At 42.1% G+C, this 27413-nt stretch overlaps 1 protein-coding gene and 1 long non-coding RNA gene across 5 annotated transcripts; one reads left to right on the top strand and one right to left on the bottom strand.

Annotated features, from left to right (window-relative positions):
- Positions 1–1399: 1399 nt before the first annotated feature.
- On the bottom strand, positions 1400–27368 carry GSDME (gasdermin E). Of its 4 annotated transcripts, XM_032109536.1 has the most exons (12): positions 27006–27106; positions 25340–25448; positions 24441–24542; positions 22897–23127; positions 21571–21763; positions 13824–13995; positions 12736–12856; positions 7791–7979; positions 6025–6152; positions 5722–5908; positions 4285–4358; positions 1409–3068 (listed from the first exon to the last, which is right to left on the bottom strand). In XM_032109536.1, the coding sequence occupies exons 4-12, from the start codon at positions 23105–23107 to the stop codon at positions 2838–2840; spliced, it is 1506 nt and encodes a 501-aa protein (XP_031965427.1). In that variant the 5' UTR covers positions 23108–23127; positions 24441–24542; positions 25340–25448; positions 27006–27106; the 3' UTR covers positions 1409–2837. The 4 variants fall into 4 exon arrangements, with proteins under 4 accessions (XP_031965437.1, XP_031965427.1, XP_031965418.1 ...); XM_032109527.1 differs by lacking the exons at positions 24441–24542; positions 27006–27106 and adding an exon at positions 27350–27368; XM_032109519.1 differs by lacking the exon at positions 24441–24542.
- Positions 18202–19197, top strand: LOC116444288. The gene is made up of 3 exons (XR_004240263.1): positions 18202–18284; positions 18880–18969; positions 19116–19197. It is a non-coding gene; the product is annotated as an uncharacterized LOC116444288 (long non-coding RNA).
- Positions 27369–27413: the final 45 nt, after the last annotated feature.

Here is a 27413-nt window from a genome sequence, read left to right as displayed (position 1 = left end):
CGTGCACAGGGAGACCTTGGGGGCTCTTCAGCCACCCTGGGAATATCATTGCAGAATCTGGGCGCCTCATTTCCTGAGCACTGCAGCACCAAGGGAGTCGCTCTCCTGCGCCTGCACTGGAATGAGCCAGGGGACAAAGCCCAGGGGACTGGGATTGAGCAGCTGGAAGGAGGCAAGTGCTGGTACTGGCTGCAAGGCAGAGCCTGCTGGCCTCTAGAGGTAGCACATACTCCTTGAAAGGCTGCTGACCTCCTCCTGCATCACGAACGTATGAATTCTCCAACTGTCCTCCCGGCGAATGCGAAGGGAAGCAGTATTTTGGGGAGGTTGTCAGGGTGTGAAATCACACCTTTTATGAGACAAGCTTCAGCCTCCTCTGAAGCACCCTACAGGTCTTTCACCACCTCCTTTCCTAGGGAAGACCACATCTAAGCTTGAAAATGGATTTTCCATGTGAGGCCAGCCCAGAATCTCGTTCGTCTCAGGTAGTGGATGCACATTCAGCTCTTCCAGTGTGGATTCTAAATTAATTTGCATCAGCTAGGCTGGGTCCCTGAAGAGGCCAAGCTCTTAGCCTAGGGAAAGGCAGGATTAGAGAAATACTGCTTCTGCTGCTCCCTTGGATCTTCATATCCCCACTCTGAGCTAGTTTTAAAATTAATGTGCATAAGGATCCTGTTTTCAAGTGCATGAAAGAATCAGCTATAGTGAAAATTGTGTACATATAACCTGCTGTAGTGCTTCTGTCCAGCTGTGCTGCTCACTCAGTTCTCTGAAGGCCATTCTACCCTACCTGGTCTAGAGGTGCTTCTGTAGTCACGGGAGTGCTGCCAAATGGAGAAAAACTGGGAAACCCCTCCACAAAGAGCATCTACAATAAAGCCAAGACTGAAGTGCAACCAATGTCTTCTGCAGACACACTGACGAATCCTAAAAACAGGGCAGCAGATGAGGCGAGGAGCCAAGAAACCCCAGCAATCCTCATGAGCAGCGGGGAGCCTGGCGTCCCTGGGGCCTTGTGACTGCTCTGTGGTGCTTGTGTCTCTCCTGTTGCACAGGCCCAAGGCTGCCCATTCAGTGCACTGAGCTGAAGCTGAAGCAGCAGGAAACAAGCAAAACATTTCTTTCTTAAGGGTGTGTCCACAGAATACCCAGCATTTGGGAGGGTTTCTGCCTCTGTAAACAAGTTCCCTCTCCTACATCTGTGACACAACATGCACACCCTGAAAGCAGTGACACAGTGTAGTGCTCACAAGGCCACACCACAGCTCTGCAAGGAAGATCAGAGCATGTGGACAGTGGCCCCACATGGATGCCCACACAGCCATTTGCCATCCGTGTACACCACTTTTCAAGGCAAAGGGCATTACAGGAATGCCCAAAAGAAAAACAATGGAAATTACATGCATAAGTTATTCTATTGTTTTGACATAGCATTTAATAGAAAGTTTTGGTAAGCTCATTACAGAGGCAACTTTTGAGTAGCGATGGGCAAAGAAGACTTTCCCACTTAAAAACACACACCCCTCCCAGAAGCAGAGTTATGTGCTTCCATCCTCCTGAAGGATCTCTCCTTCTACACCAGCACAAAGTTCAGGCAACACCATCAGCTTCACTTAACAGATGAGATGCAGCAACGCCCACAGCCCAGCGTGCAGAGCTATCCTGAGCTCTCAGGGAATGAAAGGCACCGTGGGGCTTTCCTGCAAAGCCCATGTCCTCAGGGAATGCTGAACTGATGCGACTTTTTAAAGGCTTCTTAGACGATCTGCTCAAGGCTACGTGGGAATAGAGCAGGAAACTGAGCAGAACTCCTACCCACCAGCTACGCTGCAGGGCCTGGTTACTGATCACCCCCACACAGGTGCCTGCTTGCTTGTCTGTCAGCCATCTCACAACCTCATCTGCAAGCACTGATGATGTTCCACCTACCTGGAACATCATCTTCCCAAGCCCACATTTACAGTGATCTCTGCTGCATTTCTGTTCAATCCACAATTACAAAAAAAATTATGATGAAAAAGCAGGCAAAATAGTTCAAGCACACAGTGCTTTACTAATACTTTGCTGTTAGTCAAAGAAACAAGCAAAATATCTACACTGAAAATGTCATATGGGGTAAAATTATTGTTTTTGTGGTGTGCAGCAGGGACCCTTCATGTGCACACATCAAAAGGCATTGCCATACCTCAAAGTTCAGAATGCAGTTTAAACAGCTGAAACTTGCAAAGGTGAGTAAAAACATACCAGAAAACAGAAATGCTGTACAGAGGTATAAATCCCAAAAGTGGTCTTGATTTTTGAAAAAGAGGCTTTGTTATTTCCCACAGTGTGCAGTTCACATCCGTAAAGCTAAACAATAATTAATAAGAGAATCTAATCAAGTACCTTTCTAAGAGCCCTCCATTGCACTTGCTCCAGAGTGAAGGCATTCTGCACACTCAGTCTCAAAGGAGCAAAACAGTTGCTGCATTGCAGAACCCTGGGTTTCCAGGGCCTGGTTGTTTGCTTGCTTACAAAAAGCAGTTTGTACTTTGCTGTTTTCTCCCGTGCATATTAATGCAAGCAATCCAGCTTCCACTGCCCTGCAGATCTGACACCTACCACAGCAGCTATATTCCATTTCTCTTCCATGGTTCTCTTTTAATTTCTCCCCTTTATCCCTTAAATAGGTATTTTCCACTGAAAGTGCAGAGTCCCCTGATGGCCCTAATTCCTGCCTGTGCTGCCTGAAGTACCAATGCAGCAGCTCTACTGCTGATCCCAAACACACCAACACTACGGAGCTACAGAAGAAACAACGGGCTAGAGCAAAAACAGGATACTCAGTACAGCTCCTACACATTCCCACCTAAAGCATGAAATCCATACAGTGCAACATAAAGAACAAGTGGGAAGAATCTCGGTTCTTTCATAGTTACAGCTTTTACAGAAGACTCTGTCATTTCCAGGTTAATGTTTGATGAAGCAAACAGCCTTTGCACGACCTCAAATCTTCCTCTGTCAGCGAGAGTGGCCACCAAAGGACTGCTCAGTGCCACAGTGCCATCGGCTGAAGCAATGTTAGGCTGCATCCATGAGAGAGAGCAAAAGACAGAGACATTAAAACATTTTCCAAGCACTGCTGCTCCTGCCATCGCACAGCTCAGCTCTTTCATACAAAACCGCTGGAGAGCTTACAAGGCAGCAGCAAAAGGTCAAGATTCCCTTTACTATTAGCCCTGACAAGTATGATGTACTGATCCAGAACCAAAGCTCTATGGCACACTTTAAGGAGGAAAGTCTCTCCTACTGTGCCATTCCCCGAGTTCAACTTCTCTCACTGCACGTCACACTTAACTATCACTCTGAGCAAACAGTAGAACTCGCCTTGCTCCTACATATTAAAAGGATTTTACTATTGTTTTTGTCAGTGACTTTAAAAAGCTAAAAGTAATCACAGAATCATAGAATGTTCTGGGTTGGAAGGGACCTTAAAGATCATTCAGTTCCAATCTCCCTGCCACAGGCAAGGACACTTTTCACTAGACCAGGTTATTCAAAGCCCCATCCAACCTGGCCTTGAACATTTCCAGGAATGGGGCATCCACAACTTCTCTGGGCAACCTGTTCCAGTGCCTCACCACTCTCATAGTAAAAAGTTTCTTCCTAGTATGTGATCTAAACCTACCCTCCTCCAGTTTGAATCCAGTCCTCCTTGTCCTGTCACTACATGCTCTTGTAAAAAGTCTCTCTCCATCTTTTTTGTAAGCTTCCTTCAGGTACTGGGAGGCTGCATTTAGGTTACCCTGAAGCCTTCTCTTCTCCAGGCTGAACAAACCCAATTCTCTTACCGTTTCCTCACAGGAGAGGTGCTTCATTACTCTAATGCCCTGCACCATTCCTTCAGCAGTTTCAATAAATGGCCTCAGAGTTTTGGGACCTCAGGGTTTGCCAAGGCTCAAGCACTGTTGCTATCAAAGCGAAATTTCTGTTTCCCAAGGAGAGGTGATTACTGAGATTTTAAAACAGTGGGACTATTAGAAAAATAAAACTGGAGCTTAAGTTACAATTTTCTTTTGCTCACAAGCCATGAAATCTCCCAAATACAGCGATGTTCAGAAGTTAGGTAGCACCTGCAGCTTCGTTTGCCATGTCAGACTCTGACCTTAGCTAAGCGCTGCCTACAGCTGAAATTCCCACTGCAGCTTGACATCTCCTCCTTTATTGGGGAGAAACGTGGCTGAGGACACGGCCACTGCTGCTGCTGTGCCCATGAGCCACGCTCCCATCTCCATTACTCACCAAACAGCACAACGCCGGAACAACCTGAAGATCACAGCAGGCACGCAGCAGGACCAGAGTGTCATCAGGCAGCTCTGTGAAGGAAACATTCCCAGGGAAAGATCATTTCCAGTGAACCCTGCACCAGGCTGGCTGCTGGAACAGGGGCTTTAACAGGGAGCTAACAGGTTCTCCTCAGCTGGTTGTGTGGAAGAGGTTGATCCAGCCCCTTCCTGCCTGCAGGATAGAATGGGATGGGCAAAGGGTCTGACTATCTCTGTGCTTGAGAAAAGGCACTAGTAGAAAAGAGGGTTTCCTACCCATCATCCTTGCCTCCTCCCTACGTATCTCCTCAGTGTTTCACTCCAAGTCTGCAGACTGGATGAATGACCTAGGCCTTGAATAAATCAAACTCTATGCTCCCAAACTCTATACGAGATGCTAACTTCAGCAAAGCACAGTTTGAGAGGAATGGCATAGCTGAGACTGCCTTGGGGCTGGGAGATGGACTAACTGATCTCTGTGGTGCTCTTCAACTCTGTAACAAGGCTGTAATTCCTACCACAAGAAACAGGCATAAAACAGCTTTTGAATCTGGATCCAGGTACACTTATGCCTGGACTTCAGCAGTAGACATTATGTCCAAAGCCAGGTGATAATGCAACACACTCAATTAACTGCGCCCTGCTGTTAATGGCATCTGACAAGTGTTACCACATCAGCAGGTTTTTGTTTTCTATTTCTTTCTGTCTCCACAAATGAGTTGAGCTCTCCCACCTGGGGCCTGTGCATATATGGATGCACACTGACATTTTGCTGCACAGTGCCACAATTTACACCGGACTTCCCCTCGTTATCTTAATGTCAGGGAATTCTTTAGATACAAGAAAGAAGAGAAAAATCCAGGCAAGTCTGTCTTGGACTTTGCAGGTAGCTTTTAATTAACACTGTGGTGCCAACTAGATTGTGAGGGTGGCATTTATTCGACATTTATGTTTCATCTCCTGTTTCAGCAGCTGCAAAACAACCCTCTAATTGCAGAGTCTCTATGTTAAACTCATTTTTGCTAAATTTAGTTTGCACTTGAACAATATACGCTTTTACACAGGAGACAACACCTAATTTGTAATTCTCAGCATTTAGGCGGGAAGGACTCTGGCATGTAATAAGTACAGAAATTAGCTTGCCAAACTGCAAATGCTCACACTCAGCAGAAGCAAAGTTGAGCAGTCTTGGGGGAATGTGTAATTTACACACAAAATCTGTCAGTGATTGAGGGCTGAATTTAACTCACAACCAGGAATGCTAAGCATAGTATACCAAACTCATAAAAAGGGAACAGAACAATTTATGTTCACTCAGCTCACCAACTGCTCAAAGAGAGCCATAAATGCTTTAACATGGAGGGAGCTTCTAAAAGGAAAATAAAATTTTTAAAAAGGGCTTTTCACAACATACCAGACATAGCACTGATAAGAAGGTGAGCAGCTGAGAAAAGTTCTTCATCCTGAGGCTGGTATTTCTGCAACAACAGCTCACTCTGTAAACTGCACCCTAAGAGCTGCAAGAAACGAAGGAGGTCTCCTTGTTGTTCAAGTTTTAACTCCTCCAGATCTGGCTTGTCTCCTGTGCAGATATCATCGAACTGAAAGGAAAAGAATAAGCAAAACTACTTGAAAAGAGAAAAATTCAAGCAAAAGAGAATGCTAGTACTATTCTGAAATTACTTTGAGGAAGCAAGCCAAAGGTTCTTCATCTTACCATGTCCCCCAGGGCAGTCACCATTTCTTCATGGAGCAGGAGCTCACAAAGGGTTTTATATAAAGCTCTTTGCTTGTCTTCCGGAAGCTTCACAAAGGGCTGAAACTGGGTCTTCAACCGTGACAGATCTTTCCCAAGAAAGCAAAGGAAAGCAAAACTAAGTATTTCTACAAAAATGCCAGTTAAAACCAGGTAACATTTTGCTATGTGTTTCATAAGCTCATTTATCATCACACCTTGACATCCTGATTTCCATCAGCACAAGTTAAAATGCAAGGCTGGAACAGATCTGATTTTATTTCCTAAGGAGCCACTGAAGTTTCAGTGCAAAAATTAAGAAAGAGGAACAGCTATCAAGAATCAACATTTTGGTGTACAGTATTTTTAATATTTTAAAAGTCAGCTCCTTAGTGTTAACCAACTAACTGCATCTTAAGTCTCTCGCTTCAAAGTTTATCTCCAGAGAATGTTCATTTATATGGCAGAATGAAGAGAACTCATTAAGTACAAGGGAGTGCTCTGCATTCACCTTCTCACAATTCAACTATGATACTGAAATTAGGTCTTTTGTCACATCGAATTACCACTTTGCTAAAAAAAATTGAAGCTTTCAAATCAATAATGCCAACTGGAAGGATGGAATGTTTTTTTTCCACATTCCAGAAACATGGGCATGCAAGTGTTCTCAAATTTGTTTAAAAGAAATTTTCCTTCATGTCACTCCAGTCAAGAAACACGCTCTCTTTAAAGACATCCTTTATAACCAAAAAATTACTTCACTAGGGAAAAAAAAACATCCAGCCACAGGCAGATATTTTGTTTATCTGATGCAATCGTATGACTGTCTATACCAATAACAGAAAATGAAATGTACTTTCAAATTCTTTAGTAAAAACAATTTTTTTTAGCTTTTTTATTTTCCAAGAGACAGTGGAAGTTAAAACTAATTAAAGAAATCTCTGTGCTTTTTAAACAAGAAAAGCACAAAGGTATGTCAAGCTAAAACAAAAACCACAACAGTGGCATACCATTCTTCCACAAGTAAGTGCTTTTTATATATTGTTTACTGAACAACCATTAACCAAGGGTGAAACTTACAGACAAGAAGTGATATTCATCAGTAGAACCAGCTGTAAGAACTCTACCAAGAACTGATGAAAAGCACAGTGTGTTCTGAGTCCTTGACTGGTTTTCCATTTTTTCATTCCTCCAGTAACATTCCTGCCTCCTCTTTCCAAATTCCTACAATAAAAACTTGTACCTGGGCCATTATACCAATTTGCAAACTTCCATTTAAACCCCATTTTAGTTTTCTCAATTATAAAGCTCCTCAGAAAATAAAGAGGCTAAGTGAAGGCAAGGGAGATGTCTAATTCTGTTACTTAACCTGTAACCGAGGAGCTTTATTGAGAGTTTTTCAAATAATGAGAAAGTATTTTCAGTGACTCTTTCTCACTGAAAGCATGTATCATCACTAATCTTGCAGAGGTTATCTGGAATGCAACAGAGCTGTCATAAACACCTGACTTTGTAAGATTATATTTATGACAGATTGATTCAGAATGTTGATAGGAAAGAGTCCACTGCACACACTTACTGCAAACTGATTTTTTATATTCTTTCAGTGCATTCCCCCAAGAGTTCCTGATAAGAGCTATTAAAATGAACTAACAAGATTTCTTACTTACTATTGTACCAGATTATTTCTGCCTATCAGGATGTTTAATTCACTGTAATATAATCATGTCAAGCATTTTTGGTAATACCTTGTTTCAATATACTTATAGAAGCATCACTGGGAACGAGGTTTTTAGCCCCAGAGTACATCTCATTATCAACAGCATCTGGCTGATGGAGGAATGAAGCATCTCTGAATTGAACTGAATGGGGATAAGTTGAGCCTTCTGTGCTTTCTTTTTCAAAACCTCCCTGCTGTTCATCTAGCAGACAGAATTCTGTAATTAGAAATTCAATCAAAAACAATAATTAATAAAATACACAAGCAATTACTGAATGAGATGATAGCTTGTATTTTCTAGTGCTCTCGCATGTGATTTCTCCATGTGTCGTCTCTTCCAGATGGAAAGAATGCCAGCAGTTGCTGTGTGTGTGAATTATTGAGCATTCCTGCAGCCCTGATGTTTGGTACAGTGCGTACAGACAGAAGACCTGTGGTGCAGCTGCCTCCTACAGAATGTGACACCAGCTCCTGTGAACTAAATTAGTGTAGACAGGAAATAACATGAAAACTTCCCTCTGACACTGTAAACCAGAATGCTGCATACAGGAGATGCACGTAGGAATTCTCGATGTTTTCAGAGAGTAAGTTTGAGTTGGAAGGGGCTCTCAAGGATCATCACACTCAACTCCTGGCCCTGCACAGCACCATCCCCAAGAGCCACACCATGTGCCTGAGAGCATTGTCCAAACACTTCTTGAACTCTGTCAGGCTGGTGCTGTGACCACTTCCCTGGGGAGCCTGTTCCAGTGCACAACCACCCTCTGGTGAAGAACCTTTTCCTGATACCTAAACCTAAAACTGCCCTGACACAACTTCAGGCCATTCCCTTGGGTCCTGTCATTGATCACCAAAGAGAAGAGATCAGTGCCTGCCCCTCCTCTTCTCCTCACAATGAAGTTGTTACTGCAATGAGGTCTCCCCTCAGTCTCCTCCAGGCTAAACAGACCAAGTGCCCTCAGCTGCTCCTCATATGGGTTCCCCTCAAGGCTCTTCACCTTCCCTCCTCTCCTAAGAGTTTTCTTACATTGTGGCACCCAGAACTGCAGACAGAACTTTAGGTGAGGCTGCCCCAGTGCAGAGCAGAGCGGTTCAATCCCCTCCCTTGCCTGGCTGGAGATGCTGTGCCTGCTGCCCCCAGGACACGCTTGGCCCTCCTGGCTGCCAGGGCACTGCTGACTCATATTCAATTTGTCATCAACCAGGACTCCCAGGGCCATTTCCATGGCACTGCTCTCCAGCTTCTCCTTCCCCAGTCTGTACGTTTTCTACCTACTAAGAGACGTGCTGTAATGCAGGCAACAGGATCCACTCATGAAGGAGACACATGAAAGTACTCTCTGAGATCTGTAACTACTCTTGAGAGTCCTTTACAGAGCTTCTGCTGGTCACGGCACTGACAGACTTCTCTTTCTCAGCCAAGCCACAGGTCCATCCTCACGTCCTCCAGGTAAGCAGAAAGCTGGAGGCTTCTGAGAGTCTCTAAAGGACATCACCCAGGGATGTTTCCTAAGAGAATCACTCTGCAATAACTGTCTCTCTTCAGTAACTTCATGGAGGAAATAACACACCCTGGCTGCATTGCCCTTTCTGCCTCATCTTCGTGACAAGCACGGGCCAACCTCACCCAAACAGGACTGTCCTTGTCACCATCCCAGTACCCCCAGCCTGATGAAGTTAAGGGCCTCCTGGAAGGTACAGGGACCCTTTGTAAGAGTTATGCTGAGAAATCTGGCGTATCAAGTTCTGTGCTCGTGTGTCCAACACTGTGCCCTAACGATGCAGAATACACTCAAAGCCCTATGCATATTCTGATCATCTTTTATTGGGTCAAATGCAAGATTTGAATGTGTATCCATTGCACTCTGCAGCCTGTCTAAGGAGAGAGAACACAGGCAGGCTAGCAAGAGAAACTCAATTTTAAAGTAATACCTGACAGCAAAGGAAAAAAATGTAACTAATCAAGCACAGTGCTCACATGTACCAGGCACAAAACCCAAATATAACCTTTCTGCAGTTGTAAGAGTCTGTCTCACTAAATTAAGGACATTCAAAGCAGATGAGAAAGCATGGAGAGCACTCCATCAGCAAAAAGCCTTTTCAAAGGGAAAGCAGACAAAGAAATCCCTGCCATAGAGAAAGAAAGACGACAGACCTTTATGCTTGCATAACCCTTCACGGAGAAGAATGAGCTACAGAAGAGCAGAAAGTGATTAACATAAGCTAAGAACTTCCCAAAGCAACAAGACTCTGGACAGCAGCTGAGGCACCACAAGGCCAACTCACTCATGTTGCTGTCATTGCAAATAACAAGGCTTTCACGTGAACCCTGAGGAGGAAGACTGTGCTAATAAAACTGCCTCCCCTCCTGAGGCAAAATGATGCTAATAAGGGAAATCAAACTTTTCAGATGATGTTGTTAAATCTTGTAATAGGACTTGATCCACAGGAAAACACAGGACTCAAAATTCCTTATTAATAGGACTGTTAATTAATTCTGTATTGAATTCTATTACATTCATCGATGACAAACCTCCAACAATGCAGTTAGAGCTTGTTAGTTACTCAGAAATGTTAACAAAAATGCAAGAAACACAGAGGTGATCAATGAAAACAATCAAAGAGACTCCTTTATGTAGAAAAGTAGATATATTGGGACTGTTTAATTTACAGACATTTAAGAAAAAGCACACCACACACATATAGCAATGAACAGAACAAAGCAAATCAGCTGGGTGCTGTTATATCCCCTGCTTTGTAAAGCAAGAACAAGAGGCATTTCAGCACAACTTTAGAGACACGAAACTGCAAAGCCTTTAGCAGAAACAGCTTTTACATGGAGTGGAAAATTAGCCTGTAGAAATCAAACAGAATGATTACAGGAAAGCACAATGGTAAATGGATCAGAAAAGGATTAGATCCTTTTTCTTTTTTCTAGTTTATTTTATTTATTTATAAAAATATCCAAGTATGTCCAGTCACATTAGTCAGAACATTTAAAAGAAAATTTATATACCATTCTTCCTAACAGAATAACTCAAGTACTGTCAGTGGCAAAGAAAAATAAACAATAAAAAGCTTACATGCATCTTACTCCGTAATTATTTGTGAAGAGAATCCCATTAGGTTACACCCGCTACTGGTCACTTTCAGTCTCATGAGAAAGGACTACATTAGTCCCTGGATTTAACTTCAAAGGCTATTTTGATCTCCATAAACAGACACTGATCCCTGCTGCTCAGACATTAACAAGTTCAAGTTTAGGCTCCACTATACTTATTCTTGCAGGCAAAGCCCTAATTTTGCTGTTAGTTCCTCCCCTTTACCTTCTCAATGACACTCAGGCAAAGGAAAATAGCACAAATTAAAAAAGAAAAGAGGCAAGACGTAAGTTGTTTAAGATAAAACATGAAACAAGCTGTGCTGGTTCTGAAGCTTCAAAGATCTTAATACGAAATGTGAAAAAAAAGAGCGGAAAAAGAAGCAGAAGTGGAAAAAGAGCCGAGAAATACAGATCATTAACAAGGCCCATGCGTTCTCAGCTAGCAGGACATCATAATTTCATGTAGTAATCACCTAAGTAGACAACCAGCTATATACTACCTAAGTAGTCAGACGGCCTTAATTACACCTCATTACTCTGAATTACAGTTCTATTATAACCATGACGTCAACATCCTCTGCTATTATTGCTGTGTTCCGTCTACGTCAGAGCAATTCCACTTTTCAGAAACTTTTTACAGGTTAAATAATATTTACTTCTATTCCTGAGCCTACAGACTTCCTTCATACCAGAAGGACTATGATGGAGAGTTAATCTTCTGCATTTCTCATCCAAGTAAAGCGCATCCTGGATTCAAATCTCAGCTGTACTCCAAGTATTTCTTCAATGTATCTTCTGTTTCTCTCCACATCAGTCCTTCCCAACTTCCAGCTCTACTATCTGATTTTATTTCTCCTTGCAAAACATCCCCTGAAACCTCCTCTAGGTCAGTGAGTTTAAATGAGGATAGACAAGAAAGAAAAACCCAAGTGATTGTGCAGAGCAGAGATACGACTTCCCCCAAAGCCAATTTCAACATTTTTTTTAACCTGAGAAATATTCAACCTGACATAAGTAAAGCACGACCAGAAAACATGACAAGGGCATTTCTGCAACCACTCCGAGGGCAATCTTTAAATGAAAGTGTAGGCTAGAAAAGTTTAAATTCCAGTCCTGTACGAATGATTATTTTCCTAAGATGACTGTTGTCTAAACATTCCTGGTTGACAGCTGATTTACATTCAAGTCACTCTCTGCAACAGGTGAAGGGAATAGCCTGGGCCAAGGGCCAGCTGGCTGGAAGCAAAATTGCAGAAAAAGACCTGGGCAACAAATCCAAGATGATCACCAGCAAGCCCTTGCAGTTATTGAAGTTTGCTGCATACTGGGCTGTACTGACAAGACTGTAGCTGGCAGATTGATGGAATGGAATTTTCAATTTGGGAAAGTGCATTCAGAGTGCTGGGTCCAGTTTTGGACTCCCAAGTACCAGCCCCACATTCACAGACTGGAGCAATTTAGCAAACAGCAGATATTAAGGAAAAAAAAGTTCACCACCACGGTCGTCAAACATGGTAACAGGCTGCCCGGAGGAGTGATGGAATCTCCGTCTCTGGAGAGGAATCACAACTTCAGAATAGACAAGGATATGAGCAATCTGATCTAACGCCAATCCAGCCACATGATCTCCTGTGGTTCCCTGAAACCTAAGTTATTCTGAGTTTACAGTGTATTCAAGCAAGTGAAAAAGCATTACTAAATCAGAGTTTTAAAATTACTAAATCAGCATTTCTAGCACAAATAACTATCAAGGCAAAGGAGACCATACAACATAATCACCTTCATGCACAGGGAAACATAAAAATCAGTCTGACAAACAGCTTTGTCCATAGTTGAACTGTGTGCCACAAAAAACAAGCTTTTCACTTACCAAACTGGCCATTGTGCCTTATAAACAGTTCAATTACACCGTAGGCAATAGCAGTTGCAGGAGGAATTTCAAGGATCACACTAGAATCCTTCATCAAACTTCCATTTTCACTTACTGAAACCTACAAGACAGATTTATTTACCATTTATCTGATTCAGCTACTATACAGCTTAAGCACCTAACTAAGGTGAAAAATACAGAGGGAGAATGTGCTTTATTCTCCATGATGTCTCATCAAAGCACATGTTACATCTGACTTCTAGGAAAGGAACTAGATGAAGAGTGAGGTAGAAACACAATGCCAAGAGCAGCTCTCTCACTCTTAGCTACCCTGTCCTAGCACAAAGTTGAGCTCCAGGAGCAGCTTTTGCCACACATGAAGCACCATGTCAATAGGAAGTGGGCACCCACTTCAGTACTCTGCCTCGCCCAATTCTACTGTGACATTGGTTTTGCCCAGCTGGAAGGCTGGTACCAGGAACTCGCAACTCCCAGATTTCTTCAACTGGAGACACACTGTACACAGAAGTGATTCATCTCCAGCTTAAAAAAACCCAAACTTTCAATGAATGAGCATATTTTGACTTTGGTAATTCCTTCTCAATTCATAGGCAATTTTTCAGATAGCCTCATAATGCAGTTAATCTCTACTCCCATGATCGAAAACAAACAGCTTCCCAATAAATATGAAAACTCAGTAGGCACTACAACCATTTGTGATGAATGATTACTTGGCTGTTCAGATAAATTTGATTCAGCAATACATTTTGCTATTCAACTTGCAATGAATTGTTTTAAGTTTGCTTCATGTTCTGCTGCAGGCAGGAATCTACACAGAAATGGAAACACAATGTGATAATATTGATGGAAACTACATTCCAGGCTCATACAAAAAGACAGCATCTTTTCCCAGAAAGGAAGTGGAAAAAACATTTTACCATACAAAATTTTCACAACCAAGCAGTGCAGTTTGTTCAGCACATTAAGAAAGCACGAAAAATACGCTGAAGTCTATTTGGAGAAACTGTAATTTCTTCCCAGATAATGTGCAAATGTTCTATTCCTTGCAGATTTTTAGTAACTTTTACCTTTATTGTTTTTGCAGTGCATCCCATCGCACCCCTGACTTTTTCTTCTGTCTGGATATGTTCGGATATTGTACACTTCTGAGTTGTGATTATCTTTTCTCTCAAGATGCACAGCACTTCACGTTTTCTTTCTATTACTTGTTGCAGTAAACTACTGTTTAGATCTATTGTTCTGAAAAAGAAAATACACCATAGCAATACCAGAATTGTGGGAAAAAAACTAACCACATTTTCTTAACTGCTTGAAGAAGCTCTTATTGTAAAAATGACAATGGTTTCTGTATGAGCAGCCTCCTCAAAATTATGATGTCCTCTTTTGCTATTTGGCAGCAGTAAATACCTGCATTCCACAGTAAGCCCTCACATATATATTGAATTCTTGATTCCCTACTCTGAGCAAAAATGGCAGTTTGTCCAGATACTTGCTAAGAAAAAAGAAAAAAAAAAAAAAAGAGAACTAATGGCAACTTTAAGCTTCCTGGGTAATACAAAACCAACAAGTCAGGCTCCTGGACACTGGACTAAATCCTCTCCTACTGTGAGCTCACACTGACATTTCCATGGCCATGGCAGTGGGTGCTGGCTGGGGGACACAAAGACAGCAATGACTCAGTGGCAACCCTCACTGCTTGCTATGGATCTGTTTCAGTGTTCACCTAAACCTGGAACAGGCAGAGTGGGATCAGCACTGACCAAGTACTTCAAAGGGCTGAATGAGAAAACATGGAAGATTTCACTGATTTTGAGACTGTACATTACTGAAAAAAATCCACCTGCTTCAAGGTCCTGTGTTATTCATTGGTATAGACTCAAAATTTAAAATTGGTGACAAGGACTATCACAGTCAAAAGAAAAACTAACTGTGGGAGGGAGCTCTAAACTCTAGCCCAGGCACCAACTTCATAAGCCATCCTTACTTCACAGCACAATTCAGCATCTGTTTAAATGCTGCTGAAAATAATTCTAACGTTAAGTTCTTCTGAGAATGACGAGAAGACTGAAAGTGAACTCCCAGAAACAATACAGAAGATTTATTATCTAAGAAAATATTACAAAATCCACTACCTTGTCTTTGGGGTGTTAACAGACTTTCTGGTAACAGTTAAAGCAACTTCCTAATTTTATTTAATTGATTAAAATGTGTCAACTATATTATACTTTTGCAAAATATTCACTGGAGGTGAATCAGAGGAGATGTTCTATTTTTTATGAACAGGTAATCTAGCAAAACTGTTGGAAGATTAAAGGATTGCTATCCCTGACTCAAATTATTCCGTCTTTTCTCCTCCCTCTCACTGTAAATGGCTATTCATGGAGCTAAATGGCAATATCCCAAAAATGTGACAGAAAGACATGTCTGACTCCAATTCATTTAAATCGAGATATCTCCACTTTTAATTTAAAAGTTTTAGATTTATTAGATTCTGGAGTTTTGAATTTATGCAGTCTATATAAGTCTGAACTCAGCTGGGGTTTTTATTGAATTAAAAATATCCTCAGGCAATTTTTGATCTTTGGAGAGTTACATGCCTATATGAAAGTTCAATCAGTTGGAATGAACTGTCTGAAAACCTTAAAGTTGATTGTTTAGACAAGGGAAAGAAAATACCTCTGAAGCAATGCAGCAGCCACCAGAAAAGCATCCCCAAACATTCCTGAGATTATTAGTATAACTTTTTTTCCTTTGGTGCAAAGTCATGCTTTATGCTTGGAATCCAATGAACCTTTGGATTAAGCAAAAACTGAAGAAATGTCAAGCAATCACAAACATCACCGCTCTCAGAAGTGTCTGCCAAACCAGAGCCATTAGTCACAGTCTATCAAGCCTATCATATACTTCACAATAATTATTTATGTTTCTAAAGTGGTGTGCTAAGCATCTTGAAAATACAAATTATTGCACTAAGACCTTGCAGTTTTAACATGTCACCTAGGGAGCCACAAGGGAAAAATACAATGAAGAAGCACAAAAGCAATTTGCAATTTGCTTTTATTTTCTGACTGTTTAAGAGGATGACAAGCTTGCTGAATGTCCCCAAAATTTAGTGGAAAAAATTCCCTCAAACAATCCAAGATAGAAAAATACACATTAAATAAAGATTTGCTGTTTCTGAATGAGTGCTAAATGAAGACGCATATAGAATATGACCTAAGCCTATGCAAATGAATTACCAAAATAATTCAAGAGACTTTTTCTTCCATCTGCTTCTACAGTATTCTGCCCAAGGCAGAACTGGCTCAGACCCTGTCACGCTCCTGGCTTTGAGGCCCAGATGCAGAAGTATCAGCAGAGTAGCAGAGCAGAAGAGTCAGAAGACATAGTTAACTTGCAAAGAGGGGCAGTGAACAAATCTTGGAGGCAGCACTGGAGGAGCTGCTGCAGCACTGGGGGCTACAGAGAGACACTGACACACAGGGACACGGAGCTACCTGCTGCAGCAGCACTCCCCAGGCAGCGCCCAGAGGCGACCTGGGATCTCCAGCACAGAGCGGAGCGTGTGCCAGACACAGCCGCTGCCACAGCCCCAAGGTTTGAGTGCCTTCAGTGGGATGTGTCCCGTTGTAAAGCCATCAGAAATGTTCTCCTCTGCCCAGTAAGTTTAGTGAGCACCAAATTCAGAGCTTTCACACACATACCCTTACTCACAGCTACAAAAACCTTTTCTTCCAGCACAGCACAGTTAAGTGCTCTCCAGTAGACTTCTGGCACCGAACTGTCTATCATAAAACAGAACTTTAGGGCTGCACGTGGGCACATCATGAGTTATTACTGGGGCACAGCCTGTTGAAGGTAAAACATTCTGCTCTCCTCAGCAACTCAAACAGGAGATGACACGAGGTAAGCAAGTACCCAGTTTATCTAAATTATGACTGAAAACAGTCATCAAGAGCAAAACACAACAGGGTTAAAGTTTGACAATCAGAGCAGGGCTTCAAGTATTGCAGGGCAATGGCTGCTGTGTCTATGACTATTTTTGCAAGAACTGAACTTACTTGCCAACATAGCATTGAATATAAGAAAATATCTGAAAAACACAAGATAGCCGAATTAAATCCCTGAGAATACATGCATGCAAGGCACACGAATTGCATTGCATTTTTTTTATTTTACAGGTCATGTTTCAGAGCTTTTACTTCTGTTCTACAACCATGGCTCTTACCATCTCTTTTACTCTGTACTGTACAAGAGCCACCACTAACCTTGTGCCATTTGCACTATATCACCATGACCCATCCCAGCCTGAGGAGCTGAGCTGAAGCCCTCAGAAACAACGCTATATAAAATATAATGAGATGTTGGTTTGCCAAGTCCCATTATCACCACACAGAGTATAAGCCTGGATAAACAAAAATTATTTAAAAGATACAAATTATGAGGTTTTGCTTGATTGATTGTTCTGCTTAAACAACCTTCCTGAGGTCAATGATTTACTATGCTGGGAGCCTTACAGGTCAAACATGTACATAAAATAATTTCTTTGAGTTTTGGTCTCACTCCACATTTAACTAGATTAAACACTTCTACTCTCCTATAACGCAGACTTCTTTCACCTTCATCCAGTATTTTTCTTCTTGCATTAGGAAAGCAGTAGACAACAGAGGCACAAAGGCAATTTGCTGCAGACTGGAGTCAGAAAAGAAGAGACAAAGGCAGAAACTAAATAAAGACAAGAAAAAACAGACAACACCTGGCAACAGATCAGGCTCTCACAGCTAAAACAGAGAGCAGGTGCCTGCTCTAAACCTCACTGCTGAGAACGAGGGTCTTTCCTTTAGGCACAGAATTTGACCAAATTGCCCACAAAGGAGACACCTTAGGACCATTTTTCCATCAAATCCTGCCTAACCTTCTCAGTAATCCACCCACAAATCCTCAAAGCAAGGTGCTTGTCAATTTCCTACAAATACCAAGAAGATGGGCATTGCTGTGAGTACTCTCCATACTCATATTGAAATCAGCACTGCTGCTTGTCTGCACAAATTTTCACTGCTCCAAACTACTCACAAGTGAAAAACCTTTTCAGTCCTGTGCTGGGCAATGCCACCTCAATACACCTCCTCTCCCAGCTGTAGAGACACAAGCAGCCTGTGCTCATCGCCTCTTCTCCACTTCATTTATAATGTGCAATAGTCTGATGTCTTCTATACAAATACTGCTTGTTGCAAGTGAGAGCCTTCACCCAGCTTTGATCCTGCTCTAACAGAGACCTCTAGATGGGTGCCAAGGAGTAAAATCCACCAGACCTCACTCTGCCATTTTCCACCAAGCACAGATGCATACTTCTTTTGTTAATCCATTTCAAATATAACCTCTCTGACCTACTTCTTACAGAACACAGCATCTGCAATTGTCAGCTTACTGACTGCATTTCACTATTTTCCCTACAGAATAACGTGACACGTACCTCATAGAACATCTTCCCTAAGAATACCAGAGACTTCTTAGACTGCGAGTGACAGGTAGTTTCTCTATTTTCTATTTGACATGCTCCTTATTTTTTAAATCAAAGGCACACACAATTGCTTTTATTCAATCCTGTCTCACAACACTTTGTGACTTCGTATTACCTCATGTAGCAGCTTAGGTAGAAAACTGAATGGTTTTCTCACCATACTCATAAATGCTCAAGGAATTTTAAACAATAAATCACAAAATGGTCTGAATTTCCACTGTACTCAGATTAAGAATAGGAATTTATTTTTGTCTCAGTATGGACAATAATATGCCCTTCCATTAGTTCACCTAAAGTGCAATATGCAATAATATAAAAGTATCTTTCAACCATGCCAGAGTATGCTGCTAAAAACACTTAAAACCTTTTTCCTAACATGCTAATCATAGAGTTAGGAATCATTCACGTGAAACGATGGAAGCATGACAGGCAATTTTTTCTGCAGCTGATGTGAACTCACTGACTGCTATCACTGTCCTCTCAGAACTTCTCTTTCAATCACTTTCCATGACTTTTAGTGAAATGGTGAAAACAAACAAGCAAATTGGTAACACATGAGAAGTACAGAGATTATAATCTCCTCATGATCTTTTTTACTGCAGGGAAGAAGACAGAATGGTTGAGGTTGGACAGTCATCTGCTTTAGCAGCGTCACCTAGAGCAGTCTGCCTAGGTTCATGCCTCCAAAGAAGGTAACTACACAGCCTCCCCAGGCAACCTGTGCCAGTGCTCAGTCACTGGCACAGTGGAAAAGAGTTTCCTGATGTTCAGACAGAGCCTCCTGTATCTCATATTGTGCCTATTGCTTTCTGCTCTGTCTCTGGGCACCACTGAAAAGTGGCTCATCCAACCCACACTTCATCAACTTCTCTGTGAGGACCTCATGGAAGACAGTACTGAAAACAGAAAATGGAATATACTCTTTAATCCATAGCAATCCAAGTGAGCTAAAGGCATCTGTATGTTGCAGTCCTCTGTGAGCCAGCAAGCATTATGTAATGCAAAATCAAAAATAATGTAAAGTGAAATATACCAAGTTTGCATACCTAAAACTATTGTTTAACTTTATTTTAGTATTGTATATTATGTTAATAAGTGTGTTCTGCATTTACAATGTCACTGCTTCTGCAAACTAGGAAGGATCTCCTCCCACATCCTTCAGCTGTCATCCTCTTTCAGAAAAAGGAGCCAGTGCAGCACCTGGAATCTAATTAAAAGATCAGTAGGATTCTCCTTCAGAAGGTTCACCTAAGAAGTGACAGGAAACCAATTTGCTGCCACTGAGCACTCTCAGCTTGCTGAACTCTGAAGACTCACATGACTTAGTTAAAAGGCATATCAGCTTTGACATTTTAGAGTTTTCTGCTACTAATCTGCAACTTCAACTTAATCAGCCTAATACAAGAACATTTTAAAAATGCAACTTAACTAGGTTATACATGTAGAAATAATAAATGAAGCAATGATTGATCAAACAAGCACAAGCACCACATGTCATTAAATGACATCAGGAACAGTTTGCTGCCTCTCATTTCACACGGCCTGACAGGTAAACATGCTCCTATAAGTACCGTAACGCTTTGCATCCAAAAATCACTAACCTGGAGGCATCAGCACTCCTGAATTCCACACAATACTCATGAATGAGTTGAAAGCTTGAAGCTTGGACACAATCAATCATAAATCATAAAATATTTATGAACGAGTAAGTAGAATTCCATCTATAAGGCACTGCCAACAATTTCCAGTGAGTCTTCACATTATGCTGGAGAAAAAAATAAAAATTCTGCTATCCTCATCATTTTCAGTGACCTGGCAGAAGGCAGACCGACTCGGTATCAATTATACACGGTGCATCATAAACTTTAATAAGCTATGAGCATCTTTTTTATGAACTAAGAACTAGTTCCTTGCATAAAGTGGCACACACATCAACTTCAGTCACAGTTGCACATACATTGGAATGCTGCAGATTTTCAACACTCAAAAGAAGGTAACATATTTCTGAGTATTTAGTTACATAAAGGATTGTAACTCCAAGATGTGCTGATTTGCTGTGGGAGGATTATCTTTGCGAACAGAGTAGGCAACTTTTAAGTAAAAGATTACTGACCTAAATCAAAGTTACTCTAGTTTGTTTCTCCATAGGACTCTGTCTAGTGCTAGAAACAAGATTCTAGATCTTGACTGACACTATTTCCTCATACTAGATGCACATTAATTTTACAGACTTGGTACACACATTTAGCCCAGTATTTTCTGCTTTAAATAAGGCATTTAGTACAAAGAGAGCAAGGTCCCTTATTAGAATAAATTTGTTGACTTGTGAATGCTCACAATAAAAAAAACACCAGACATTTGTTCCCATGAAAATGGAGAATTAATTATTTCTAGAACATCAGTGTATCTAAAGCAAATTTACGTTGCTTCTGACAACTTCTGCACTGATAGCAAAAACCTATCATCTTTATCTTCAGAGCATCAGCAAAGGCTATTAAAATTCATTACAGCCCCTGCTACAAATCTAGAGTACAATGTTGTCACAAACAAACCACCCTCATCTCCCATGAGTCACGACCTGCAATAGAGAGTAGACCCCTGACTTGTCAGCTGGTTGCCAAATAGGCTTTGGTCCACGACTCTCTTACAGCAACATTAAATAGATCCAATGTCAGAGTAGGACAGGAAGTGAGGAAGTGTTGCATATCTTGTAAAATAAAGAATATGGTTCCCCTCAGTTAATACAGTGTATAACAGGAAGTAACAGATCTATATTTTGTTCAGCTAGTAGAGCATGCCTTGACCATGCTTGCTCACCTTTGCTACTCCTTCAACTTCAAATAATCCAATTTTCTAGCATGGTCACTCACATACACGAAATTACAAAGCCTGCTTACAAGAACATTAGCATTTCTGAACTCAATTTCCATATTCAATGTCCCAGTAACATAGAGAACGAATTATTTTTTTTTTCCAGATTGTTACCTCAGTACAGTCCCCCAAAGAAGGGAGGATTTGGCTCTTGTCCCAGGTGGTAATTCATGCAAAAACGTAAAATGAAATTACAGACAGATGTTTTTAAAACTTGAAAGGGAGAAGTCTGACTAACAAGATTTCAAAATACACAAATTTTCATTTTTGTATATATGATTCATCATGGATATGAAAGCTTACAATGAAAATAATTTTCAAACTGTGACAACACTACAAAATCAATTGCTCAGTGATCACAGCTGGCCCAAGCCTTTTCAACGGCTCAGTAATCTCTCCTGGCCACCACATTAGAAACATACCTGTCTTTGACATCTTTCATAAGCTGCTGCAAGTCAATCTCCTGCTTCCTCAGGTTTCCAAATGAGGACTGGTTTTCCACATAGCCCTTCCCTCCAGCTCCCAGGCTGATCTTCACAAACGATGTTTCAATACTTCCTTGAAGGAAATCTTCAAACTTCCCCATGTATTTTGCAAAGTCAGACTCCACAATCACTAGGAGAGCAATAAAACTAATTTCTATCTGTGAAGAAAAGTGCTGAAACGGTCCTTAAGTGACTGGAGGAACAGATACTTAGAGAAAATATGAAGAGTTAGTGAAGGCAATGAACAGTATGGAGAGGTAAATAATGAAATTTACAGCCCTACAACTCTTGCTTCTGCTCTTTTCATATTTTCATCATCTTTGCTCTACTATCTTTTGTATTTTGCCATTTTAGGAAAATGTAAGGTGACTGAAGTGCTGAACTCAGATGCTATAAAGTATTTATAAAGAATAATTGAAAGTTATTTCAGCTACAAAGAAAATTACAAAGCAGACCTGCTTGTACAATAGTGCTAGTATTTTAGCATTATTTTGACAAATCTCATCACAGGCTGTCCCAAAGCTCACTGAAAACCAATGGAAAAATCTAACTGGTTTAAAACAACTCTGAATTCTTTTACACCTAAAAACCAGAGAACTGACTCAGAATCAGCTACTTTTCCAAGACAGCTACAATTAACATCTTAGGTTAGGGACTTATCTATTTTCCTGTGTGGAATTGTGACATGTCCAGAAATATGCGATTCCATGTCATTTATCTGAAAACATGGGTGGGACTGCTATAGTTGGCTAAGTCCAAGCATCAACCTTTTTTAACACTCTGTGCAAGACAAACAGAATCAGGGGTAAAACTCGCTTGGCCTGGCCTGGACAAGCATTCCCTGGGCTACCAACACCAACAAGACAATGCTTATTCACTGCTTTTGACTTGGAGCACAGTACAGTTTCACACTACTATCACATACAACCCCCCCAAATATTCTAGGGATATTCCTGTGGCTGCAGACAGCGCTGTTATCAAACAGTAGGACTGTCCAGCCTGATAACCTTCAGCACTCTATTTAATACTCTACCCAGGCAAAACTTTCTTCTTTTTTTAACCAACATTTATTATTACCAGTTTTAGTTACATAAATGGTCAAGTGAGAAAAGATCCATTCATCTCATTCCCATGGATGGTGGATTCCTTCAGAGCATTCCTCTGAGAGGAGCCCTCTAGTAACACAATTGAGAATAAAAACGACAGATTAGGGTTTGTACCGTTTTTATCTGCAATAATACTGCTGCCCAACTATGGCTTTACCTGGTTTTATTGGTTTGTCTTCAGTAAGCACATCACTCAGGGTGACTGTCAAGAAATGATACTTGGGCTTCTGCCAGCACCAGAATTTCCTCCTCTTCGTAACTAAGCTCAAAAGCTGCAGCTTGTCTGAGGCATTCAGGTGGGAGACAGGGATCAAGTCACCTCCACTGTCAGTTTCTCTCACAAAATTCTTCGTTGCTTTTGCAAACATCGTGGGGAATCAATTAAAGCCTGAAAGAATACACCTGTTTTCAAACAACTACATTTGTAAAGTACAAACATTTACATTGTCATTTTAAGAAGTTCTTCCCAGAATTGGTATTAATGAAGGAACACATAGTGTTTTCATCCTATCTTCTCCACTCTGAGCTAGGAAGGAGTTCAAATCACATGCCCCAATATAAGTTTTCTCAGTAACTAATAAAAGAATTTTAGTTAAGAGGAACATTCACAGGTTATTAATCTGTCAGGGAGGAAAAACATACACACACAGCTTACCTGAAATTCTATGAAAAAGCATCTACTAAATGAACACTCTGCAGAGACCAGCTGGGATGAGGAGAGCACTGGGGCAATGGCAGAGGATTTCTGCCTCCCCACAGGATCCTTCTTTTATTACCTAACATAAAACTTACTCCATATAAGGCAATTAGGTATTACTCACCAAATTATATGGATCTTTTTAATAGGCAGTAAACACATGGAGAGATAATAACAACTGTTCTATAAAAAGCACCAAATACATGAGCTGGCATCTTTGTTACTAAGTTTTGTTTCTGAACTACACCCCTGGAAAGTTCCAACTAATTTTTTTATTTATGAACTCTTTTTTACCTTTACTGTTTTCCAATTTTCTGTTTTTCATTTGCATAACTACAGCTAAATTGAACATACATTATTTGCAACTGTTATTCACAACTGTTATTCATATCCCCTACACAACTACATACATTATCTTACTGTTGCTTTGCAATGATTTTAATTAAAAATTATCAGCATCTCTTGGGATGTGAGCTTTTCTTTATCCCCAGGAATGCATTTTGCTGTATTTACAAGGAACATCTTCCAGTAAGGGAAACTGGCTAAACTCACAGAAGAAATGGTAAAAATGACCATTCGTGGGCGCTAAATGCACAATTCTAATAAATTAATATTTGATATTTCTAGTTTTTACAACTCTGTGTTATCTGAGCTAATGATATCTCCAGAATTAAATCAGTTTTTTTTAATCTGGCAGCATTTCTTTAAGTCCCCCAGCTGACGCTGACTGGAAAGTTCAACTAAGATCATAAGACGTCTCAGCTGGGTATCCACACTTTAATGATTAATTACCTGTCTTGCTCCACAGAGATCTTAGATTTGTCATTTGCAAACACATGCCAGAGTAAAATAGAACAGACTTCAAACAAAAACTGATATTGCAGTGAGCACTCAGGATTATTGACAGAAAATGGAAACCTGAATACAGATATTAGTGCCTGGACTACAGGCTCCATATTTTAGTATTAGGGGGAAAAAAAGCATTTCTGCAGATGCAAACTTGCCTCTCCATTAGTTTTTCCCAAATCCCATTTCAGACATTCCACACAGTATTTACCAATTCATCTTGAGGTATTTACCACCCCATGAATCCTCTATGGTCTAGTCTGTGTAACAAATAAAGGGTGTTTTCCAACAACACTTGCATCAAAAGGATTTGAGCAATGTCAAAGTCACATAACATTTTATTGGAGAGTCTTCCAGGGCTTTCATTGTAACTGCAGCTGCAGCAAACCCTGCAGTACCACCTCAGCTGTGGGCTCTGATAACACTTCCACTGACTTTCTTGTTCTCTGATCTTTTCCTAAACTGAACTGAGACTGATTTTTTGCATCCTTTATTTCTCCTCCTTAATTCTCCTGGTTTTAATCTCAGTGAGAACACTTTAACAGAATAAAGCAATGCAGATCCGCTGCAGCAGAAAAGAAAAAAAACCCAAATCAAACTGAAACTAGTTTCCTTTATCCATAGGACTTCTTTTGCAGGAGTCTGTATTTTGCAAACAGCTGGACTGATTTGTAATGTAGGGGACCACCAAGAAAATTCTCATTGCTTGCATCAGCTGCCTTTGCCCAGCATAACCTTCTTCAAACATTTCTGTACTTTACATGACTGCTCACTCATCCTGATGCCCTTGCTGCATAGCCAGCTCACATGGGCTCACATAGTCTCTGAAAAAAAAGGCCAGCAATTTCTGAGTTTATCATAAAACAAATTGCAAATCCAGGTCCTAATAATTGGCATTCTTACAAACTCACTAAATCTCACAAGAGGAACCACTGTACCAGTCTGCAAACCTTCCAATTCAGTGTGTTTTGCCATCACTCTCCATCACCACGCTCCTGACTAAAAAGGAACATCCAGGGAAGAGGACAGAGTGCTTGTGAGGACTAACAAGACTCACCACACAGGAGAGATGGGGCAGTTTTCAGCCTCAAAATGTCAATATCTCCCACACTTTGCTGTGCTGGTAATGTCTTTGCAGGGAGCATATTTTGCTGGTGTAGGTGTACCTGCAAAGCAAGAATATTCTATCCAAACTCCTGCTTATTTCTCTTTGGATATAGCACCTTTAACACAAATTTGCCAAATACCTTGCTTCACTACTTCCCACAATGAAGACATAGAGCAATTATGCCCCTAGCCAGCATCAGGGGGTTAGTACAGCCATGAGGCTCAACAGCATCCTGACTGAATGGACATGGAGTGGTTACAGACCCAGCATTATGAAAACTCTGCTTTGGGAGCTTCTTCCTCTGGATATTTTAATAGAGCTGCGCATGGTTTGACAGAAATAAAAGGGAAGGTATCAAGCTTGTAGGAAACGCCTGTCAGAGTGAATTCACTCTTGCAAATTGATAGCTAAGCATGCATGCAGAAAAGGAAGGAGGAGTAGCTTCCTTGCCTACCGAAAAATCTAAAATTAGCCTGAACCTGGGCTACAGGAAGATTATTTAATGGCAAGGATGAGATCAAATTTAGATAATAGCACAAATTTCATTGTTTACTTAAACAAACAAATCTCATGCTGCTTCTTTGCTTTGTAGCTCCCTAACTCAGTATAGTGGGACATTAAATCCAAAACAACATTTTATGAGCAATCGGTGTTTGCCTCTGTCAGTACAAAAAGAAAAAACCAACAGTTGCCTAATATTTCTTACATTCTGTATCTTTCACATAAAATACAAAAATGCCTTTTTTTCTCCCCGTTTAACACAACATTACACAACACACTGGGCACAGTACACAGGAAATTTGGTAGCAGGGTGACAACTGGATTGCCAAATGCCAACACACCCCCTTCCTACAATCCAAGTTGTAAGGAAACACAACGCCTGAAGGCCAAAGAGGACCAGGCCTCAGTGTTGGAAGAGCTGTTAGGCATTAACCACTGTGTAGGAGTGGTAATGGCCTTGGAATCCTAAAGGACTGCGAGTCTGTATCGGAAGGGAACTGGAGCATGGAAGTGACAACACGCATGTTTTGTGTTTTATTAAAAACATTATAGTTATTTTCACCTCCTTTCTGGATAATCTAAACGAAAAAAAGAGCATCCATAAAAGCTAATACACAAAGCCTAGGAAGGCTGTCCACACTATGCATTACAGTCTTTGAACGCATGTGGTCCCCAGAAACACATCCAAAGGCTTTTAGCCTGGGTGAAGCCCTCTTTCTGCTCCTCGAACACTCTGCATCACGTGTCTCCGCAGAGCGGTGCCGCAGGCTCAGGCACCCGGAGAGATGCGGCGCCTTTCCCTGGCCGTGGGCGCCGTCCTGCGGGGTGCGAGGGCTGTGGGAAGCCCCGCGCTGCCCCGGCGCTGGGTGCGCAGTCCCGCCCGCCTTGCCGGGAGCGGCTCGGGCAGGCGAGCATCGCCCCGCCGTGCCACCGCTCAGAGCACCGCACGGGCACTGCGGCCATTCTGCTCCCCCCGCGGCGGGAACGCCAGCGGGGCGCGGCCCGGCGGCCGCAGCAGCTCCCCGTGCCCCCGGGAAGGGCGGAGTGGCGGCGGCTGGGGGGAGACGGGCACGGTCGGGCCGCACCGCCACCCCGGGCCCGCTCCCGTACTCACAGCATTCCCGGCGCTCCCCGCCGCCGCCACCGGGGATGCGGCGCGCTCCGCCCGCGGGGCGTGCCGAGCCGTGCCGCGCCCCAGGCGAGGGGCCGCGGGCGAAGCTCTGCGAGCAGCTGCCGTAGCAGCGGGGGCTCCGTGCCGGGAGCGGCGCGGCGGGGAGAGCGCAGGCCCCGCCCGGGTGCCCGGGCCGTGCGGGCGGGCGGCAGCGGCCCCCGGCACGCCTCCGCCATGTTGAGGCGCGGAGCCGCCGCCCAGCCCAGGGCAGCGGGCGGGGGCCGGGGCGCTGCCCGCGTCCCTGCGAACCCCCGGGGCGGTTCTGCGTCCCTCGCCATCCCGCCCACCTGCCCGAGCTGCCTCAGGGCCTGACTGTTCTGCCCTGAGTGTTGGAACCGAGGGCTGTAAGTG

This window comes from Corvus moneduloides, chromosome 1 (genome assembly GCF_009650955.1).
Source record: "Corvus moneduloides isolate bCorMon1 chromosome 1, bCorMon1.pri, whole genome shotgun sequence".
Lineage (NCBI taxonomy): Eukaryota > Metazoa > Chordata > Aves > Passeriformes > Corvidae > Corvus > Corvus moneduloides.
This window is presented reverse-complemented; position numbering and strand designations above follow the sequence as displayed.